General features: G+C 39.6%; 1 protein-coding gene across 1 annotated transcript in view; it reads right to left on the bottom strand.

Moving 5' to 3' along the window:
- Positions 1-21212, bottom strand: part of CAMK4 (calcium/calmodulin dependent protein kinase IV) — a 145164-nt gene extending 123952 nt beyond the window's left edge. The window contains exon 1 of the mRNA XM_015652995.2: positions 20918-21212. Within this exon, the coding sequence (XP_015508481.1) occupies positions 20918-21090 (173 nt within the window). The 5' untranslated portion in view covers positions 21091-21212. The remainder of the gene's footprint in view (positions 1-20917) is intronic.
- Between the last annotated feature and the right edge of the window lie 1194 nt (positions 21213-22406).

Here is a 22406-nt window from a genome sequence, read left to right as displayed (position 1 = left end):
GAGCAGAAGAACCATACCACCTTTGTAACAGCTTAACACTGGAGAGAGATAAATTACATGCTATCAAAATTGCTCACCTTCATTTGTTTTATCTCAGAATATTACAAGCATGATTTCAAAGCCACAAGTGGCTGTTTTTTAACTCAGGGAAAATGAGTGAGAGACTACTAGAAGACTAAATGAAAAAATTATGAGAAAGGCAAACTGCCTCTGTCCCTAAAGAAAAAGCAATATGAGGACTGGTGAAATACAATAGGGCAAAAAAACATTAGGGAAAGTACTTGTCAGCACCAGAGAATGAGGAGATGGGCAATAAAGTTTAATTTTTCAAGGGCAATTCATTATCAAAAATATTTTTTTCCCTCCACTGTATTAGGCCTCATTACAGGCGGAGGCAGCAAATGCCAAATACTTTTACGCCCATGCAGCTTGTAACATTGTCTCACACAATCGTCTCAGAAATAATACAGCGGCAGTCTAGGTCCAAAGACTGTAAGGTCAGTGAAACACCGAGTAAACGCATTGAAAAAATAGTTATAAATGATCTGAGAGTTATAAACTTGCACTTTATAAATAGACAGATGTGACAATAGCCCTTGTCTGATCCTGTGTTTGATGCTGCTCGGTGTTTTCACTATTACCATAAGAGCTCATTAATAGAAAGGTCATGATTGCCTTCACAAGTCAAAACTAACTGGGTTTTTTCAATACAGACACTCCAAATGTGAGAATGTCTGCTTGAGAGCACACAAGAAGTAAAACAGATCTGGACAATCTAAAGAACTAGTCAAGGAAGATCCTTCCCCAACTAACCTAAAGGAGACAAATACCTCCCTCATGGAAAGTGGATCTCCAGATGAAATTAATTCATACAATAAAGGCTCTCTACATCATGCTCTATTCAACACAGAGGTGAATCTTGGCAAGTCTGGAGATAGCTGAACACATTCTCTGTAATTCCATATAAATATACATACACATATACATATGCATAAATTTACCTGCAAATTACTGCTACACTTGATGGTATATGCTAGTGTACTTTAAGCTGGTCCTGGCACTCTGGAGTGCTCTCAATTACTTTCCATTCTTTAGAAATCATATTTTTTTAGTCTTTCCAATGTAGGGCAATGGGCTTTTGTTGCTTTTCCCATAAGCATTTGGTAAGGGTAGCAAAGAAGACTGCTAGATATAGTTTAGTAATGTTTGGAGGCTCTGGAGCCAAGGGCAGTGATGTTGTGGAAGGAAGTCTTCGAGGTAGGGATGAAAGTATAAATATAAGGCTTTCCCCCATGTGAGAATATAAGGAAAAATAGTTCTTTGTGCAGCCATCTTAATATACCCCAGTTCTATATACCCAGTTGGCCTGTTGACTGTCCCTCCCCTTTTTACCTTTTATGTCTTTCCCCTAGAAAGTTCTCCCTTCCCTGTTTCCCCATTGGCCCCAGTTTGCTGCAATCCTCCACCCCCGTTATCCCATTGGCTCTCCCTCTCCCTGACCCCACCTATGCACCACTTTACCCTGTTCCTATTGGATCCTGACTCTCTGACCCACCCCCTTAAATCCATATATAACCCTGGACCCTCCTTTGTTCCCTGTCTTTAGTCCCTGGTTTTTCCTGGAAGGGTGGCAAATAAAGCCCCCTCTAGGTGACCATACCGAAAGCCCCTTTGGTTATTCCACTGCTGTGAGTGGAGTGTGTTGGAGTGTGTGTTCAAGTGTGTGTGGAGTGTCTGCTGCCTGGCTGTTGAGGGGCTCCTCACTGGAGACAGCTTTCAGAAGGTGGTGTCACCCTACCATGTGCATGCAATACTACAGTAGTGGTGTCCAAAATTCATTCTGAAAAGAAAATTCAGGACTTCAATAGAAAGTGAAAAGGAAGTCTTTCCTCTCTAAAGACAAAGAGATGGGTTTATTTGTGTTTTCAAAGAACAGAGCTTAGTTGTGGTGACACTATAAGCTTTTGTAAAAGGAGACTGGTGAGCTAGGGGAGTCACAGCACAGAAGAATTTTAACACACTAGCAAAAAACCACGGTCCTCAATTGTATGCAGGAAAGCACAGCTTCAAGCAGTCGTGGCTTTCATTTGACAAAATCCAAATGCTGCCAAATATGCCAAACACCTGCCTTCAAACAGACCTGTATGCATGTCTGATGACACAGTTCATTACTTTGGCTTTTACTCATAGGTATCTATAAATAGACATTGGTAACACCTGGAAAATACTGCTAATTAGCTAAGGGACAGTGTTATAAAGATCTGAGTACACGCAAACACCACTTAGAGACAGCAATCACACAAAGCAAGTGCCCCATGGAAACATCTGGAAATATTTCCAACAGTAGAATTTCTAGGAAGAAATCCAAGTAATAGCATAAAAATCGGCACAGAGAAATGGACTACACATTTCTCTTTTGGTTTTGAGTGCAGGCTGCATGATGGGGTCAGAACTGCTGCAAGGACACAGAAGGCATATCTGAGAAGGGGCAGAAGCACCTTCTACTGAGGCCCCTGTTCCCTCAGTCACCCAGGGCTCTTGAGCCCATAGCTGAAGGGAACAGACAAAGGAGTGCATCCAAACACCAAAAGTGCTTGACAAGTCTCTGAACACCTTTCAGAACCAGAATTATTTGGACTTCCCATATAACTCACTTGGTGTTGGGTAGCAGAAACAAACAACATTCCCCTATAAGAAATCTGCTAAGTAGAAGGAAGAGAACGATAGGACCACCACAGAGGAAGACCATTCATCATCACCATTCTTAAATCATTCACCATCATTTAAGCACACAGATAGTACAAGAAATTTCTTACCTGCAGAAGTGGTGAGCAAAGGATTTACTGCAGAGTAGCAAGCAGATGCAGTCTGCAGTTTTCCAAGTATTCTGACTTCTACTTAAGTATCTGCATTTAACAACTGTGCCTGCCCCAGAAATCACTTGAATGAATTGAAGATAACTTTCAAGCTAATAACTTCTTTCTCACCATCAGTCAGTGAAGTAAAAAATCCAGGCTGCAGACAGTTTTTAAAGCTGAATTTATGAAATTTTAGGAAAATTTATGTTATATGGAAGCATATTTTCCATTATTTTTGCTGTGTATCAAAATTTACTCATGCTATTATAGGCAAAATTTCTCAAATGCTAACAAAAAAATGTGCTCTACAGTGAAAGATTCCCTTCTCTCATTTCTGAAGAAAACAGGTTTTATGTTGAATGTACTTTAGATGGAAAACAAAACAGCTTTGTTTAATAATGATTGTAATGGCAGTTTAAGCTGAAAAGCATTCTGTATGGTGATGAAAGAACACTGACCTATCTGCAGCTTTTCAGACCTGAAAGTCAGAAAATACTGGTTTCAGTAGTAGTTTTGACTCATTATTGGAAATGGGGAAGGGTGGAGGTGTTGCTCAGGGAACAACCATCCCATTAGTCACCCCAGTCCTGTCAGAGTCTAATCCTATAAAACCCAGAGGCAAAAGTCTTCAAGGCCAACTGATAATTTTCATACTTCATTTTATCTTTCAAGGCATTTAAACTACTTTAAACTACTTCATTAGAGAGTCTGGCACATGAGAATTTTATGAAAGAGAGGTATGCTCAAAGTGTGTATTTTGTATTGGAGTTTGAATGGAAATCATTGCTAGGATGACATATCTCTATGTGAACACAGCAGGGCAAATTCTCATAGGACTCCCAGTTCAAGACAGAGCCCTAAATGAAGTCTGACATTCCACAATAAATCAATAGTTTCTGAGCATCATAATGCTCATTTCCTTTTCCATTCTTACCTTCAGTTTTTTGAGGCCAGGTGATTGGAGATGAATAATGCTTCTTTTGAAGTCCATGAAAATGTTCATTTTTGAATGACTGAGGGATCAGGTTAAACTTTGTTACTTCCCAGCACCAGAAAGTTCTAACACAAATCAAGGCTGTGGAAAAGGCCAAATCAGGGATAACAGCCTTCAACATTTTCTTGGAAAAATCTGGAAGCAAGAAAGAATATTCTCACTTGGCTTTCCTCTTTTCACTACTCACTGAAGCACATTGTCAACAGGGAGAGAAAGGAGGATTTTTATCCTGTGTCATGTTATTAGAAGGGTGATGCCAAGAAGATGCACAAAAAGAGAGTTTGGCTGGAGGAAATGAGAAATTGACAACCCGTAGCTACAACTAGACATTTGCAAGCCATAATGGATGGCGGCTGTTGGCAGAAGTTTGACTCTGAAATCTGAGAGTAAGAGATGCGGAGTCAGCATGACAGAAAGAGCAGATTCAAAACATCCCTTCTGAGCACATCTGTGGAAAGGACGCAACCACTTGGGGTGCTGACAGCACCTCAGAAATTTCTGGTGCTTGGAGCATTTTAGGCGTGGGGAAGCACTGAAGAGAAAGGCTTGTGGGAACTGACAGTGGTCAAATAAAGAGATTTTTAGGCTTCAGGCACTAGCTTGAGCCTGTGGGAAAGTCAAGTACACAACTTCCTCACTCTGGCCTGGGAAATCATAAGGAAGAATCCAAACAGTCCTTGGAGAAGGACAACAACCTTTGCAGGTGTTGTTTGTGTCCTTGTTGTTTACTTGTAAGAAACGGTCAAGGGGTGGTGTTCCCAGCTGCCCAGTGATGGTGATGTGTTGGTTTAATGGCAAATGAGTTTTACCTTTTTGGACCTGCTCAGAACTGTCTATAAAAGAAGATCTGGAAGAATAAAAAGGGCTCTCTTTTACAACTAAAACTAGAGAGTCTGCGTCGTCACTTTCACCATTCCTAATACAGTGCAACAAAAGGCTGCTCTGAACAATGGCTGGACCTTAAGACACTTTCAGACTCCTTCTGATGAGGCACAGAAGAAACCTGTGCAGCCACTGTGCCCCTGTGGACAAAAGCACTTGCACTACATCAGATGATCTACCTTGGGGTACCTGTCCCCTTGAACTGGAAGAAATGAATTCCCCAGAATCCAAGGGGAAATGGTCAGCAACGTCCTGTTTCAAAGACATTGGGACACAGTTCTTGAGGTCATGGTTTGGGGGTGAATGTTGCAGCATTAGGTTTATGGTTGGATCATATGATCTTAAGGTTTTTTCCACCCTAAATAATTCCTTGATTTGATCCAGGCATTTTATCATCTCTACTGGACCTATTTTGACCAACAGCTTCCAGCCATCTTTGGAGAAATTTTTTTACATAAATTTGGAATTATATGTTGTCCATCACTGATAGATAACAGAACAAACTTTCAAAAAAAAAAAAAAAAAGAGGGCTGCATTAGGCTTTTAAATACCTACCACTCATTTCAACTCCATCAATGCACCCTCTTGGGTGGTTCCTGTTCACCTGACATCAAAAGGAAGCACAAATGTCACTACACATTAAAAGCTTGCCACTTACCTTCTCATCCATCCAAGACTGCACCTGCATGTGTGTGCACATACATGAATTCACAACAGCTACATGAATTATAGAGCATTCACATCAACATCTTACTGCTTCAGGGACAATGATAAGCACGATTAGTTTCAGCAGTTCTACCTCTTAGGAGTTAAAAAAATGGAGTTTTCCTACAACAAAACTGATGCTGCAGTGTAAGGTCACAGATGAATGCAGAGACAATGGAAGCTGACAGAAAAGACTAACAAGCCAAGGAGCCACCATTCAGATTATTGATTAGTAGATTCTGAAATACACTTACATGGCTTTGTCAGGCTAAATGGCAGTCATTTAGGCACATATTTCACTGTCCAATAAGGACAATATGTTTTCCAGCCTATTCCAGCCACATCTATTTCTCTTACAAGCTATAAAAAAAATTGTTACATAAATAACTTCCAGAAGCACTGAGAAACAGTAATTTGTTGCAAGACTCATGATATTCACAATTTCTATACCAAAAGCTATGCCTATACCAGAAAATAAATTTTCTCTATCTGCCTATTAGGCTAGAACTCAACTGTTATCCCTCAACTTCCCAAAATGGTCTGTCCCTTGCACAGTTCATCAAAAAGAAAAATGAACTGATTTGGCACTGCATAAGGATTTAGAATAATTTAACAAAATTTTTGCTTATCTTTAGTCATGCACATTTCTCCCTTGCTGGATTTAAAGGGGCTAACACTATGTGGTCAGACATAAAAACCACAAAAAGTATGTGAAAACCTTTACCTTACCCAAACTGTGCTAAGGCACAGTAAAAGGAAGGGGTAGGGTGAAACCTTGCAAAGATGAACAGCAGCTTCTGCAGATTCACTCTTCCCTAAGATCTACATTTAATGGGCATGTGCATCAAATGACAGGAGAGTAACACCAAATGGAAAGCTTTCTGTGCCGAAGATCTCTTCAGCAAGCACAGAATAGCCACAATACTCTGAAAAATGGCTGAACATCATTATAAAATTCTAATTCTATAAAGATTTTGTGTCTGCTGAACTGCCAATGATAAATCTGACATTTTCCAATGCTAGAATCTTTCTTTACTTAGAAGACAGATGGGAAAAAAAGAAAGGTCTTCAAAGCTCACATAAATAGAGAGAGTGAAGAGGCAAAGAACATTATGGGAGAAACAGATAAAATGACCAATAGCACATTATGGGCACTGGATGTGATCCAGTTAACTGATTAACTTGAACTCAGAGATGAATTAAATTAAAGTGATATCTAAACTCATGTACAACACTGACTTAGCCTTTTTAAAATGTGACAACGATATTTAAAAATGAAAATCAGAGGGAACTGAAGGACTACTGTTGCTCTCTATTGCTGAAGTCATTTAAAGCTCTAAGAATATGAGCTGTGGATACATACGTGAGCCTGGGGAAGAGTTAATGTGACTTTTGTAAAGAGAAGCTATGTGTCAAAACCACGGAATTTCTTTGAAAGATTTAACAAGCATTTGAATATAAAATAGGTTTGATTGATTTGGACCCTTGGATTTTCAGAAGTTACTTGACAAGGTCCATCAAAACAGGTGCTTGAAGAAACCACAGAAGGCACCAAGGAATTAGTAGTTGGTTAAGAGATACAAAACATAGAAGGAATAAAAGTTTAGTTTTCACAGTGCAGAGAGATCATCAATAAGTCTAACTGACCAGAGCTGGTGTCTGCTACCCAAGGAGCTGAGCTGAGAAAGGAGGTGAAAATAGGTGGTTGGCTTTTTTTTTATAATCCAATTTCTCCATAATAAGTCTATGCCCAACAGGTGTGTATTGAGATTCAGTTATGGGGTATTAAATGGCAAAGAAAATTTCCTACAAATAAATAATAAATTATGAATATTGAACACAATTCTAATTTCTTATATTAAACAAAATAATTTCCATATTATGACCAGAAAAGACATATTGAAATGTAGACAAAAATTACAAAAATCAAGCCTTTGACTAGAAGAAAAAACCAAAAGGCAACCCCAAACCCAAAAATAGTTCAGAGATATTAAGTATTTGCCCAAGTATAATTACACTGGGTGAATGTCTCCCCTGGTTTATCTCCATGTATTCAAAGCTCTGCTGGACACACTGCTGGGAAACCTTCTCTAATTAACTTTTTTTAAGCAGGGAGGTTGGACTGGATGATCTTAATAAGTCTCTGCCAACTCAGTCCATCTTATGATTCTGTGTTACCTCTCAAGCACTGCAAATTTACATGACTATTCTGATATGAACAGAGCTGAAGGTTCAGATTTACCTTCAGATTTCTGGAGGCTGAGGGACTGCTCTGGGCTAGCATCAAAGGATAGATGTTCTTGCACCCCTCTCTAGGCAAATGCTTCTCACTATAGAGACAGGATATCAGCCCTAACACGCCTTTGATCTGACCCAGAGCCACCATTCTTACACTATAAAGACTCAAGTGACTTAGGATGACTTGTTGATTTTAAATTGTACTGCAAACATATGCACATGTATATGTGCATCGGTCAGTAGATTCTGAAATGGCTGAAAGTTCTGGAAACAAATACTGAGTGTTTCCAAACAAGATGTCTCCACAAACAAAATGGAAAGACACTTCAGTGGTATCATTAGAGTTTATATTCTTTCTGAAAGGCAAATCTGAGTTTCCTTTAAATACTAAAGCACACATACCTAGTGCACTGGATGCCCATCTCTGAGATCAACTGCAGTTTAGGTACATTTTCCACTAGCCAGGCATTAAGGATGTAGGAGAGTACATAGGCCCCCAGACACATTTGGATTTCAATTGAGATAAGAATGTGACTAGGAGAATCTGGCTGATCTTTGATGGTGTCAACAGATCGATACTGAACTTACTGCTACCAACAGGAGGACACTGAAAATCAATGCAGTTATTCTGAAGATAACTAAGAAGAACTCTCCTGAGTCATCGAGACAGCTCTTGGTAACATGGGCAACCATGTTGTACAGTCTCTTCCGCAAAATTATCACATACCAATTTTAGGCACAATTCTCGTCTGTCTTGCTCATATTTAAAAGGCTGTTACAGAAGTACAGATGGTTACAGACTCCCTTCTAAATTAAAATTTTTATTGTAATCATGGTTAAGGTAGTTCTCCTCTCCCTTTCACGCACAAGGAGTCCTTAAATTTAAGTAGTTTTTTTCTAACTCACAGGTGTGATCCTCTGTTGAAAAACTGCCATAACCAGTCATGTAGGAGTAAAGAAACACAATTCCTCTACAGAATATTTTTGGATGAAAAGTAAATATAAAAGAGATTTTTCATAATATATATGAAGGCAAGTATTTTATGTCACTGTTGCCATCACTTTTCACAACTGCAACTATTATGGTGGATGGATAAAAAATTAGGACTTACCAGGTCCCAGATAATTCAGAGATGCACATAAATTTTAAATGCCGTGTAAAAACATTCTTTGTCGTTCAACAGACTTACTGGAGATGAGTCCTTCCATATTCAGGACTCAAAAATTTATACACAGTTAATCCACATTCCAAAAACAGGAGGAGGAATACATATTAAAACCTAATCTACTGAACATCATGATTTCTGTCAGCTTCCCGCCTGGCACACCAATTATATTATTTGGCAATCCATCACAAGAAGACAGGTGTAAAATGACCAATTTTGCAGCTTCTGAAGTTGTCTTAGGTTGCAATGCAAGATGTAACCAAAAGAAAGCATTCTGTTGCCATCTGTTAAAACCAGGTGGGGCAGTGTTCTTGATCTCTTCCACCACCCATCCTCCCTCCAGGGGGATCTTCTGTTAATGGGCCATTGAGTCTCCCTGCAGGACTGATAAAATCACATCATCCCATTGGGAGATGCTCCACCCAGGGGGAGGAGCCAAGCATTCCTACCTGGATATAATCTGAGACTTGGAACACCACAGGCAGCCTTTCTCCACTGGATTCCCAGAGGAGAGAGACCAGACCCATCTCCACCAGCACTGGACGTTCAGAGGAAAACTACACCCTTCTACAGGATCAGTGCTTCAACAGAACCACATCTGTCACTCCAGGAGGACTGCAGCCACCATTTAATGGGACTGCTACCAACACCCTGACCAACAGGGAGTCAGGTTGTATCCTGACTCTGTCAGTGTTTTTTTTATTTTAATTTTCCTAGTAAAGAACTGTTATTCCTCTTCCCAGTTCTTTGACTGAGAGGCCCTTAATTTCAAAATAATAATAATTCAGAGGGGGAGAGGATTTACATTTTCCATTTCAAGGGAGGCTTCTGCCTTCCTTAGCAGACACCTGTCTTTTCAAATCAAGACAGAAGTTTGTGCCCACTAAATACGTGAAGATTATTTCTTCCTCTTTGCATAAATGATTGTGCTTTCTCTCTAGAGAAAGCACTGGGAGCTGAGGCAAGGGAAGGTGAGAATAGACTCCCTTAGCTAAAGGAGCTAGGAATCACCAAAGGAATATGAAAGAAGAGATAGATTCGTCTTTGGTATGGGCAACACTGCAAGAATTCATATTTGTTTCAGTTTCAGCTGGAGTGGAATAATGGTATAGAGGGAAACAATTTTATTAGCCATTGGTGTTTAGGGGTTTTTTTCTGTCTCAAGAAAATTTTCCTTTGCATTTAACCTTCATCAAAATTTGCCAGAAACACACTGCACATTACTTCAGTGTTTTTGCTTTTATCTGACATGCATGTTTGAGCACTATGCGTTTGGTTGGTTCTGTATTTTATTTAACATTTGAATTATCTCCTTTGGCATAAACTTTGGAGTATGCTGAATCAGTTTGCTGATGATAAAGGTGGGGAGGCACTAGCAGTGCATCAGAGAGCTAAAATGCCAGAAAGAAAAAGCCTGTACTTACTACCTAGGGAGCAGGATCAAGAGAAAAGGGATAAAATGTAGCTGCATTAACTGAATGGTCACAAAGTACAGACAAATAACAATAACTCACTATAAAATCTCATCAATTGCAAACAGAAAAGAAAAACAGAAAACATAGAGTTTAGGCAACAAAAAACAGACAGCTATGAGCTACCAAGACAGCAGCTGTAAAAAAGGCAAATGCGACCCCATCCCATTCAATAATGGCTATTGTTCTTATTAGAGAAGTCTGAGAATTTTGTAACTGGAGGCAGTAGACAAACACAGCTTCTGTAATGTGCCTCTACACAGCTTCTGTAATAAAGCTTCTCTATGTTCCAGCAGGGAAATAAATCATATGAAAGCTGCACCACTTTTAGTGTAGCTTGCAGAACACACTCCAAGCAAGAACCAAAGACAGAAGACAAAACCAGTTAAGAGGGACCTGAATCAGAACTCTCACAAGGCACCATCACACAAGATAATAACTTAATTCATACTTGGCAATCTGGTTACTTTGAGTGAAGAATGTCTTTAATGAACACAAAACGTAAAAAGTGAAAGAGTGTGTAAATTTTAATTCAAAATTGTTGAATAATTTCATGGTGTAAAACAGTCCCTTATCCACAATGTGTAAATACTTCAGTTACTCATTCTAACTCAAAACCAAGAGAAATGACAAAATATTGAAAATTACCATCAGATGAAAATGCTGGAGTCCTCAAGTATGACAATTAACTATTACAAAATATAAGAATATGTGGATAAAGCAAGCTCTAACAGGCTCTAAAGAATTACATACGGTCTTCTAACAGCCACATGCTGTTGTGGATGACTAAGATACCTTGCTAATCATTATTATTCTGTCTTAGCTGAATAGAGCAAAATACAGTAAAATGGTATTATTAGGTATTCAATACAGTTAAGACACATGGTTCATAAGAAGCACCATGGCAAATTACTTAAACAAGCCATCTGGTATGTATTTATTGTGTTAATTCACAAATAGCAAACATAACCAGTTCACAGAATAGAGACTGACATGAGAAAGAAAGTAAGATTTGGAGGGCTATTTATGTGAAGAATAAATTTCACCATCCCTAATTTAGACAGCGATTCGAAAGGGAAATATATCTAATACGATTTTTCCATCACAAATGACATTTCATCTTTTCCAAAGTCATGCAGGAAAAGAATGTGAACAGGTTAAAATGTTTTGCTTTTTTCTTCTACTACACAAGTGTAGCATGAACAATAAAAATAGCCTAGTATGGATTAAACCATTTGAAATCATTGTACATTAACATTAGCTAATGTACTCAACAACCTGAATTGTCAGATTGTAAAAATGATACTGTTGTGCTGAGGAGAAGGTGACCAGGTCTGTTTTCCTGATTTGAAATTAATGATTCTCTGAAAAGAAAAAAAAACACTGTCTTTATGCTACTGCCAATCAAATCAATTCTGTGGACAACGTTTATAGTAATGAATAAAACTGCCTTTTTCACTCAGTTTCATTCCTGCTCCACCTACCTTTAAATACTTACAAATTCTGATGAGAAATGGGATTCGAATTTAAACTCAAAATATAATTTATGTGCATATTTATTATGGAGGTAATAGAGAGATGGAGATGGGTTTCACCCCTACAGGTGTCAGAGAAAAAAAAAATGTTCATGAATTTTAGGGTCTCTTTCACTGCAGATTTTCCATTACATATTGACCTCATTTGGAATTGATTACTGATCTTACTTAGAATTAATCTGCTGCTAATTTTAACTACTAAACTCTGTTCTTGTTTACAGTTAAGACATTCCTGAATTAAAACGCTGTGAAGGGAGAGTAAGATACAGTTAATTTACCAGCCTTCTTCTTCCCTGTACCACACAAAATTAATTTATTACTGTCTTTCCAGGGCCATAGGTGTTGCTCCAATATTCTCAGTTACTTGTTTTAGTACCATTTTCTAAGACTAGAATTTGTCTTTCTCTTTCAAGTTAGTCCTCTGCCAGTTAGCTAGCAGACCAGTCAACAGTGTGCTCCAGAGTTTGCAGCTTCCATTGAAAAGGCTGTCAGAAATCCCCAGAAAACAAAGAGGGGTAAGAGGGAGAAGGGGAAAAAAAACAACCATTATTACGTTTCTTCCTCTAATCACTTGGAGCCTAAAGTCATTAAACAATGTCATTAGTCATTTCCTAAGCAGTCATCAGGATCTACACCATAAAGTGTTGCTTCCCATTACAAAATCAGCTTTCAACCCTTTAGTTTTTAATTTTACTTAGCTAATCACCCAGAAAATCATGAGGGTTTGAAGAGAATGTCAAGAGAAGGATCACTCGCTGCACCCACAACATCAGGTGGGGAGGGGGGACATCCAATGAATCAGGCAGCTAAAAACATTAATGTACATGTGTCCTACAGCTCCCTGAGCACAGATTAGGATAATGATGTCAGAGTTCTCATCATGTCTTGCATTCAGTTTTAACAAATTGTTGTCGCATACAGGAAGCTGACAAACATGTTCTCCATCAGGAAGACAAAAAAACCAAACATCTGTAAAGCACATCAGATCAGAGCTGTGGGTCTTAAATCTAGAAAATATGTCAATAGGTTAAAAAAAATACATTTTAATCTGTACTCATCCCCGGTAGACTCTCTCAGGGCCTTATAAGCCTTACCAAAACATCAGTTTTCTCTCAAAAAGTCAGTAATATCACTACAATAATATAAAATAATCAAAGTATGTCAAAAGCATTGATTTTTTTTCTGGTCCAAAGCTGTTCTTAAAATACCCTTGTTGACCCACAGTATTAGGCTGGTGCAGAACACTTACTAAGTCAGAAAACAGCAAATAGCATCTTGTATTTAGAGAGAATCTGAAAGAGATACATCCTCAAGTTCATTCAAACAACTAATCATCAAAAAACATAGTTGCTAAAGATCTTATTATCAAGTAAAAACTGCACAATTTATGGCCAGCCTTCCATAGAAGGGTACAGAAGTCCAATCATTTCAACACAGTGTGTTTAAATTTTTTACAGCTAAGTACAAAATAAAATCACATACCACATTCCTTGGCACTGTCAGTGTGACTCTGTTAACAAGGACTATTTAGAGAAAATCAATATGAACATTATTTCAGAAGTACTTGAAGATAATACCAGCAGCAGCTGATCTGATTGTCTGCCCATCCCAGCCACCTCAACACAAAAAGATAAAAACAAGACATTTGTTGAAAATTTTTATTTGTATTCCATTCTGCTAAAGTCTGTGGTGCAATCAGGGTTGTCTTCATTAATGAAATCACACTAAATTGAGTATATTAAGATACAGTATCAGTACCCAAAGGCAGAGAATCTGGTAGACATGGATATGCTTTAAAGATCAAAAGACTGAAAGTAAGTAAACATATTGGTGTGTTCATAATCATCTCAAGTGAGAAAATTCAAATATTCACAAGAAGTAAAACTTATTGCGGGGAAAGTTATGGACAGGAACACATACGTGATCCTGTTTAGGAATTGACAGCTATTCCTTAAATCCAAGCAAGTTGGTTTTGGTTTTTCTTCACAGTGCCTGGAGACAGGCCAGAGGAGAGATGTATCATATGTTTCTGATGATGGAGGGTCTGGGGAAAAGGACTGTGGAGATGACATCAGATCTGAGATAAAGCTGGAGCTCTGGCAACATGACATATGTTCTGTGGCATATGGATGCTCACAGCAAGGTATGCATTGGAATACAGACTATGCATTTGTTGAAGGGCATAAAATTTAGTGTTTTGTTTTTAAGGCTGTGAATTGTGACTCTTGGACCTGCTTTTACATTTACATCCCTCACAAAATGCCATGATATAAAAACAGTAAACTGTCAAAGGGCAGCATGTTTTAGAATTATTTTTGTTCCTCAAAAGGGCTCCCACTTCCTTCTCTTTTACATTCTATGGTTCTTTATCTCTAGCACAGATAACACATAAATGAAAGGAGGTAAATTTATAATCTCTACAGCACCATGTTGTTCAAGTGATTACTTGTGTCTGAACTCACACATGGTCCCAGCCATTGAATTTGGGGGATCATTCCAAGAAATGTCTCTCCTCTTGTTCCCTGAAGATCAAATTCAAGATCTTTTGTTGCTACACATTGAGTGATCACTTGCAAAGCTGCATTGCTGCAGGATTTCCTAATTTAGAGTTACTTTTCAAGGAGCAAAATAACACCTCATCAATCTATTCACGGGCAACAGACACAAATATTGATGGGCCCCAATTATCTGTGTGTTTTAACAGAGAATAACCCATTATAGTAATGACATCGATAATGCAAGGCCAAATAAAGCTTCACTAACACCAAATGTAAGACAATTTCCAATATATCAGTGTTTCATTGTAAAACGTGTCATTCTTACTGTTTTTTGGGTTTTTTAATGGAAGAGGTAAAGAAATTATAAATATCAGAAAAGACATTAGACAAGAATAAAAAGCAGGACCAACATTTGGAAATAAATGGAAATAATTCTTTCTCAGAATTATCATCCCTGTACTAGAAAAAGAATATTCCTTGTGAAATTACTTTATTATCTGATTGCTCAGATAATAAAGGCTTGCTTCTTGTGAACAGAGGAAGTATGGTAAGAATGCCTAAGTAAAGAAGCAAAGAGCAAATAAATATGCAAGTTTCTGTGTTTAAATTCTGCTTCATTTGAAAGCACAGGGAAGTACATGTCCTTTATTTTTATACAATCCAAACTCCTACTAGTGGTTCATTCATATTGCATATATATAGAGGAAAATAATATTCAAAACTCTGCAGGTTTTTCCACACACCGTGCAGGTCAGAAGATTGCTTTCCCAAAGTTCAGTCAACATTGTGGATATCAGAAGAGCACAGAATTGTTCAGGTTTACTGCAATAAAGCTGTCTCAATTTGTTGCACTTTAAACAAAATAAGATCTAGGAATGACTATTTTTTAAAATTTTCATATTGAACTTTTCAGACAATATTCAGGAAAATAAAACTTCTTTGAGCTGAGTGACTGAAGATCATAGTTATCCCCTTCTAGCAAGTACCTGAACTTTCACAGATAGGGTACAGGCTACTGCAAACTGCTGAGTATTTTTTCACTGACCACCATGCAAACTGGTGGTCTTTTTAAATGTGGATATTCACTATGTGAGCAAGCATTTAAACATTTCTTACTGGAAAAATTCTGCCTCTGAAACTGTGTCCATTACAATCCCTTACACAACAGTGTGCACACTTGGACACACAAAAACGACACAGTGGAATGAACCCATAATATACTTCTGATACCACAGAACTTCAGTGAATTTAACTGCTCTCCACCCATACAAGTTTATTCCACAATCATTCCAAATCATACAACTTTATTCCACAATCACTCTCTTTCAAGTGCTCTTGAAAATACTTACTTTATTTCAGATTTTCTGTCTTCTGTAAGACTTGGACTTAGAATGTCATGAATTGGAAGGGACCTACCAGGATCATGAATGATTCTGACAGTAATATGCTAAAATCGTGACTTTGTTACCTCTTGCAGTCTAATGCAGTGTTTTTCAAACATGACAATTCTTGTATCAACACAAATTATATGATTATCATGCCTAAAACAAATCTGTTTAAAAAACTTTTTTAGTATTCTTAAGAGTACTTACTTCAAGAGCTATTCAATTTCTCCACTATAAATATAATTTTTCAAATTAAAAGACATTATCTAAACCAGTGACATAAATATAAAGGGGATGACAGAAAAAAACCCCTTGAAAATCAAGAAATAACTATTCTCTATCAAAATTTTTCATTGTTAATACCTCTTTAAGTAATACCTCTTTTTTTAAGTATGAGAAAGCTGTTAAATTTACACAGAATTGATCACCTATTCATTTCAGATATTATTTAAGGAATGGTAAATTTTCTTTTATTGCTTTTTCATCACAGCTTTTTACTTCTGAATCAACCATTTGTTGAACTGAACCAGACAAAACTGGGGAAAAAAATCACTCCCTGCACTGAGTAAACAATTTTAGTTGTCAAAGCCTGGGCTATTCACTGCAAGTTCTGGTTTCTGGTACCAAAGTGAGAAACTACACCCTGCCCACTCTATCTCCTGTCTTCCTAACACCAAGCAAGGTCCAACCACAGCTTTCCCAAATGAGGCCTCAGACCCACCTCTTCAACAACCTTCCCTATGAGCAGGAGCTGCCTGAGGGACAGGGCTTGTCTGAAGGTGTGAGGGCAACAAGTTACAATTTGTGGCACAGGGACATCTACACTGGCAGTTTCTGCTCAAAGATAATTCTCATCATGATTCCTAAAAGGACTCCATGCTCTCACATTCAGACAACTGGCACCATGTGCTGTCTGTCAGTTGCATGCCTGTATCCCTTTGGAAAATCCTCAGGTCCACTGAAAAAAATTCACAAGCAAGTGAGCAAAAGTGTTGTTGATGGAGGGAAGGACATATTTTCAATAAACCCTAAAGCACAATGAGCAAGTGATTTTCAATATAAACAGGGCAAAGAAGGTGTAAAACAAATTATTCTTTAGATGAACAGAAAAAGGAACCTTTTTATAATGAAGGGATGGAGATTAAAATAATTGACATGCTTTCAAAGCAAAAACTGTTTGAACTTCAAAGCATCAAGTGCAAAACCAATCAGCTTCTATAAAATAAAGCTTTTATCAGTTTGACAAAGAAGTTTTAGCTTTGTTAGCTTAAATCAGCTGACAAAGAAGTTAGCTGATTTCATCTACTACTGCCATTACAAAGGTAGATGTTAGGATGTCAGTTTTCATAAATAAGATTGACAGAGTAAGGTGTCATTCTGCACACTGAAATCTTGAGTTCAAACTGTACATTGGATATAAACTTTCTCTGTGCTGAAAGGACATAAACCACCTATGATTCAGCTCACAGTCAGTCCAAGCTAAGTTGCCAAGTGCTGAGAGCCTTTCAGTCTTGGTCTTCAGCAAGGATCACACAACTAAAAGACTGTCCATGCAGGAAAAGGTAACAAGAAGACAGAAGGCCCAAATTATTTGATTGGAAATACTTTCATCTGCTTTTGACTGTTTAACAGGTTTGCAATCTGCCTCCAACAGTAACACTAGGCAGTTTCAACTCTGATAAGTTATGTAGTTACTTAGGCAAAGAGGGTGCCTGTCAAGTAAAATTCCAACAAAGAAAATACCCATTTTTTGTAATATTGCCGAGTATCAAAACAGTCATTACTGTATTTCTTCTTCACACAAATACCATAGTTAGATAAACCCTGAATTCAGAAACTTTGTACCAAAAGATACAACAAGGATTATATAATGCTAACAAAAGGTTTTACTCCTTAAGGAAATACAAGTTTAGAGAACAATATTTTCAACATCTTTTTCCGAGGGAGTGTGCTTGTAGATTAAATGCATTTAGAACAAAATTCCAAACTCTACATCAACAATTTCAACCCGTAAAACAAAGATATTTTGTAAAACAAAGCACAAAATAAACCCATTTACAGTATTTTGAGCTCCACTTATGCACAAAACCCTTGTAAAAAATGGACTAAGAGGAAGGTGAACTAATCAGGGCTTTGGTGGAACATAAAAACAGAATTAAAAAATTATAATAAAGGATTATCTAGCCCAGAGTACACAGTGGCTGAACACAGATGCCTCAAGATGAATGTGAGAATAGAGCAAACTCCTATGAACTCTGTCAGAGAATACCCTCAAAACACTCAACAACTTACAGTTCAATAGTTTGTATCTACATGTTTAATCAGTCTTAGTGGATTTCCTGCATGTAAACTTGCCTAGTTGCTCTTTAAGTCCATGTAGCCCTTTAGCATCCATAGTGACCAGGACTAGCAGCACACAGTGCTAAAGTGGCCTCACCTCCTGTCATTGATTTTTGACTGGATTCCCCACTTTTTAACATACACCCCAAATAGCCTGCATGGGAAAAAAAAAAAACAAAAAAAAACAAAAAAAAAACCAAAAAAAAAACCCAAAAAAAAACAAACCAAAACCAGCCAACAAGCATCTCTGATGAGATGTTCCATCCATGCCATGTGTGCTTCCATATACTTCTCATAACCTCAATACAGGTTTTACTAGGGACAGAAGAGAATTAACTGATTTCTTAATGTTTTCTCCTCCACACCCATTTTGTTTATCTAAACTAGATTTCATCTGTCACTTAGATGCCCCAACAGTACAGTAAGGTCTTTCTGAAATCCTTCATAGGCAACACAACCTTTAAACCCTGGACAATTTACAAAACCCAGCAAAAAATTCTGTTCTGTTTAACCTGTGAACATGCTGAGCAGCACGGACACATGAACTGAACCCTGTGGAACTCCACTGTTTAAAAAACAACTGTTGACTCCCACCTAAGTTTATAGGCATTTATCATTCTTCCTAAAAGGATTGTCTCCCTCGTCTTCCATGACTCCTTAGGTAGTCATGCAAGCAAGAGTTACAGAGTAAGACGTCTTAGGGATATGACAGACATGCTTTGCACAAGAGTACTCCTTCCAAAGGGAAACTCCCAAATTTGGCCACAGATGTCCAAATGCAGGTCTTTGGAGTCTGCCAAAAGACATCTTTCAATTCCTGTATTTGCTAAAGATAATTCAGGACAATATTTTACATTGGTTATTTCAGTGTATTTGTTTACTGCGTCTAAAGGGATCACAGAGACACATTATTCAGCATTGTCTGACACATTTTCCCCACCACTAATCTAACTAAGCAATGAATACTTTTTTTTTTTTTTTTAAGACATACTCAAAACCATATCCAAAACTAAAAACTGTAAAACTCCAAAAGTTTGGAGACAGGGTTGCCAAGAGAAAATTATACACTTTTATATTACACTTGGGAGCCAAGAGGGATTGTTGGATCTTCCTTGTGGATTTGCCATGATACACCTATCAGAGGGGTTGTGAGATAACATCAGCACTCTGGATGCTGGCTCTGAAAATATCTCAGAGCTGGCAATGGGACCTAAGGACCAAGATCTCATTGCCATACCCATTAGAGAAATTTTCTCTCAGAGCAAGTGCCCCTCCAAGTTCTTCTGTCCCTTCTCTGCCTCTTAATCTTTGATTAATTATGGTTGTTTCTTCCTGTATTGTTTTTGCTTTTGTTTTAAATCTTACTTCCTAGCTCTGTCCAGGGGCACTGCAGACCTCATGCCTCACATCTCTACACTACTTGGGTGTGGTTATCGTCCATATTCAAACCTTTTGTTAGTATTTAACAATTTACTCTCTCACCTTGCAAGGTAGAAAAATCCACTGCATCTCATCTTTACTCTAGTACTTCTACAGGCATTTACCAGAAACTGGACATTTCACATGTTAAAAACCCTTCCTTATGCAATAAACCCAAGACATAGCACCAAGAAAGATTACACTTACACAAAGCCTACAGTGTCTATCACAAATGGTGGGAGGATTCCAGACAGACCCCAGAGAAGAGTACTAATCCAGGTGACAGGGTTGGTATCAACTGTTATAATTCACCAGCATTCTGCTTTGTTTCCTTTTTTTGTTGACTCTAGACGTAGAACCAACACAACAATATTTCCTGCTTTATATTTTTATGATTCTGCAGAAGGGTACAGTGAAGTCAAGTATAAATGTGATAAGCATACATAAAATTATACCTATTTAAATCGGGCTAGGAATAGTAGCAATAGTGGGGGGGGGGGGAAAAAGTAGCAGCAGATGCACAAGACCTAGGCAGAAAGCCAAGAATATTGTATTGTATTACTATCACCTTTCCTGCCCCTATCAGTTAGGAAGCACAGGTATGCTTTATAGCAGTAACTTTCATTGCACGTCTTTTCTGAAAAAAAATATTCTACTAAGGCAACTGTGTTACTATCTGCAAATTTCCCACAATTATTCAAGAATTTTAATACTCTATCACTGGCAAAACTAATAATTGCTATTTGCTACCTACTCACACATTTAAGTGAGCCCTTAAAAAACCCTGTAGTTGCCGCTTTGTTCACATTATTTTCTACCTGCAAATTCAGCATGAACTAACAAATGCATTAGGGGGGCAGAAATTGCACGTCAGATACAGTGTTTTACATCAGACTTCAGTTTTTAAGAACCCGAAGACTTGGGACCTTTAAGTTGCTGGGCAGGACCACCACCAGGGCAGTAGTGCAGAATTAATGAATGAAGATGTAGCAGCTCACTCGCTTACACTGCACCCCGATGGTAAGGACCCTGCTTGCAGAGGCCTATTCAGGGAATCCTGTCTCGGGTGGGAGTTTTGTCAGCGCAGGGAGAGAATGGCAGAAGGTCTGGTGTGGAGGGATGCCGTGAATGAGGTGGCGTTTTGGTGCTCCCGAAGTGATGCCCACCCTTCAGCCGCCAGCACACGGGTACCCTGACTAAAAGCCGCCCGCTCGGGCCAGCGGCCGCCGAGAGGACAGATGCCTCCTCCTAAAAATCATTCCCTTCACCCGGGGATTTCTCGGCTTGGCTGCCGGGGAGCTGAGATGTTCCCTGAAAGCCGCACGGTGTGCCGCGGCCGCTCAGGCACACCAAAGTTTTGCTGCAGGAACACCCAGCCCCGGCCGCCCCCCGCCCGCCCGCCCGGCCCGGCCGGCGCCGCCTCACCGTCCCAGCTCGGACTCCAGCTCGAAGTAGTGAGCTAGGGTGTCCTTGTTGGAGCCATCGATCCAGTAGTCGGGCGCGGCGGAGCCGGGGTGGCTGGCGGCCGAGGAGCCGGAGGAGGAAGATGAGGAGGACGAGGAGGATGAGGATGAGGAGGGCATGGTGACTTTCAGCATGCCGGGACGCCTGCCGGGGGCTGGCCTCTCCTCCGCGCCGGCTGCAGAACGCACAGCGACAAGACGGCGGCTACACCTCTCCTCCCTCCCTCTTTCCTTCCTTACTTATTTCCTTCCCTCCCTCGCTATCCCCTCCCTCTGCCCTCCTCCTCCGCTGGAGGGGCGGTGTAGCGGGTCCCCAGCCGGGCGGGGCCGGGCGGGAGGGATGCTCCTCCAGCGCCCCCCGCCCCAACCATCCGCCCCGCCGAGCCGAGCGGCAGCGCTGAGCCTGCAGGGAGAGACCCCCGGGGCCGGCCCGGGCGGAGGGAGCGCTCCGAGCTCACCGGGAGCGGGACAGCGGGGGGACAGCCGCCCGGGAGGGGAAATCGCATCCCCGTCCCCGGGCGGGGTGCGGAGGGGCCGGGCAGGATGCGCAGCCCGTAGCGAGGTGGGCGCCGGCCTGCCATGCCGCAGCGTTTTGCCAGTTCCCGAGAGGGAGTTCAGAAATTCTGCCGTGAATTTGGCAAGGAGGGTGTGGGGGCTGAGGCTGAGCAAGGAAAACAGCAGTGGGAAAAAAAGAGACTGACAAATTCTCGAACATGACTATAAAAATCCCCAAAATACATCTTCCCTTCCCACCAGAGAACTAAAAGAAGCCATAGAGAAATAAAATTGCTGTGCTGCAATGCCACTCTTTAACAGGTTATGAAATCTGCAGGTTATGAAATGCATGTGAATTATACTAAGGCATGCTACGTCCCCAACTGCAAGATCCTTAGCCAGAAACATCTATAGAAGGGTCGTTTCTGTTGGTGTAGTGGTGAAATAAAACAGCAGCAGTTGTGTGTGCCTTGCATGCATAGTGTGCCAGGTCAATCCCACTCACATCCTCTCTGTGCTGTTACACCCACTCACACTGCCATGCCCGCACAGGCAGGAGGTAAAATGGACCATGTGCAAACCTGTGCAGCAGAAGGGACGAAGTATTGTCCTCTAATTTTCAACCACGGTTCACTGGCCTGTTTTTTAAACACCGTATTTCTTGCTCAAATAAAGCACAGGATCCTGTTCAGCATTGTGCTAATTCAGATGTATTGATGTTTTCCAAAAGGATTTGTTTCCCCTCATAGATGGGTATGTCTCTTACTGTAACCAGATGGGGCAATTAGTCTTAATTCTGAACCTCTTAATTTCTCAAACTTCTTAACAAAGCAATGCTTCTCTCTGAGTAACCAGATAATAGAAGAAGCATCTCCTAAACTAGTCTTTGTTAGTAGTGGGAAAGGATAAGAGATAAATGAGATAGATAAACAAGAGATAAACCCTTTTTGTCTCAA

Source organism: Parus major, chromosome Z (assembly GCF_001522545.3).
Source record: "Parus major isolate Abel chromosome Z, Parus_major1.1, whole genome shotgun sequence".
NCBI lineage: Eukaryota > Metazoa > Chordata > Aves > Passeriformes > Paridae > Parus > Parus major.
The sequence above is the reverse complement of the archived record's forward strand: the minus strand, read 5'-3'. Positions and strand labels throughout refer to the sequence as shown.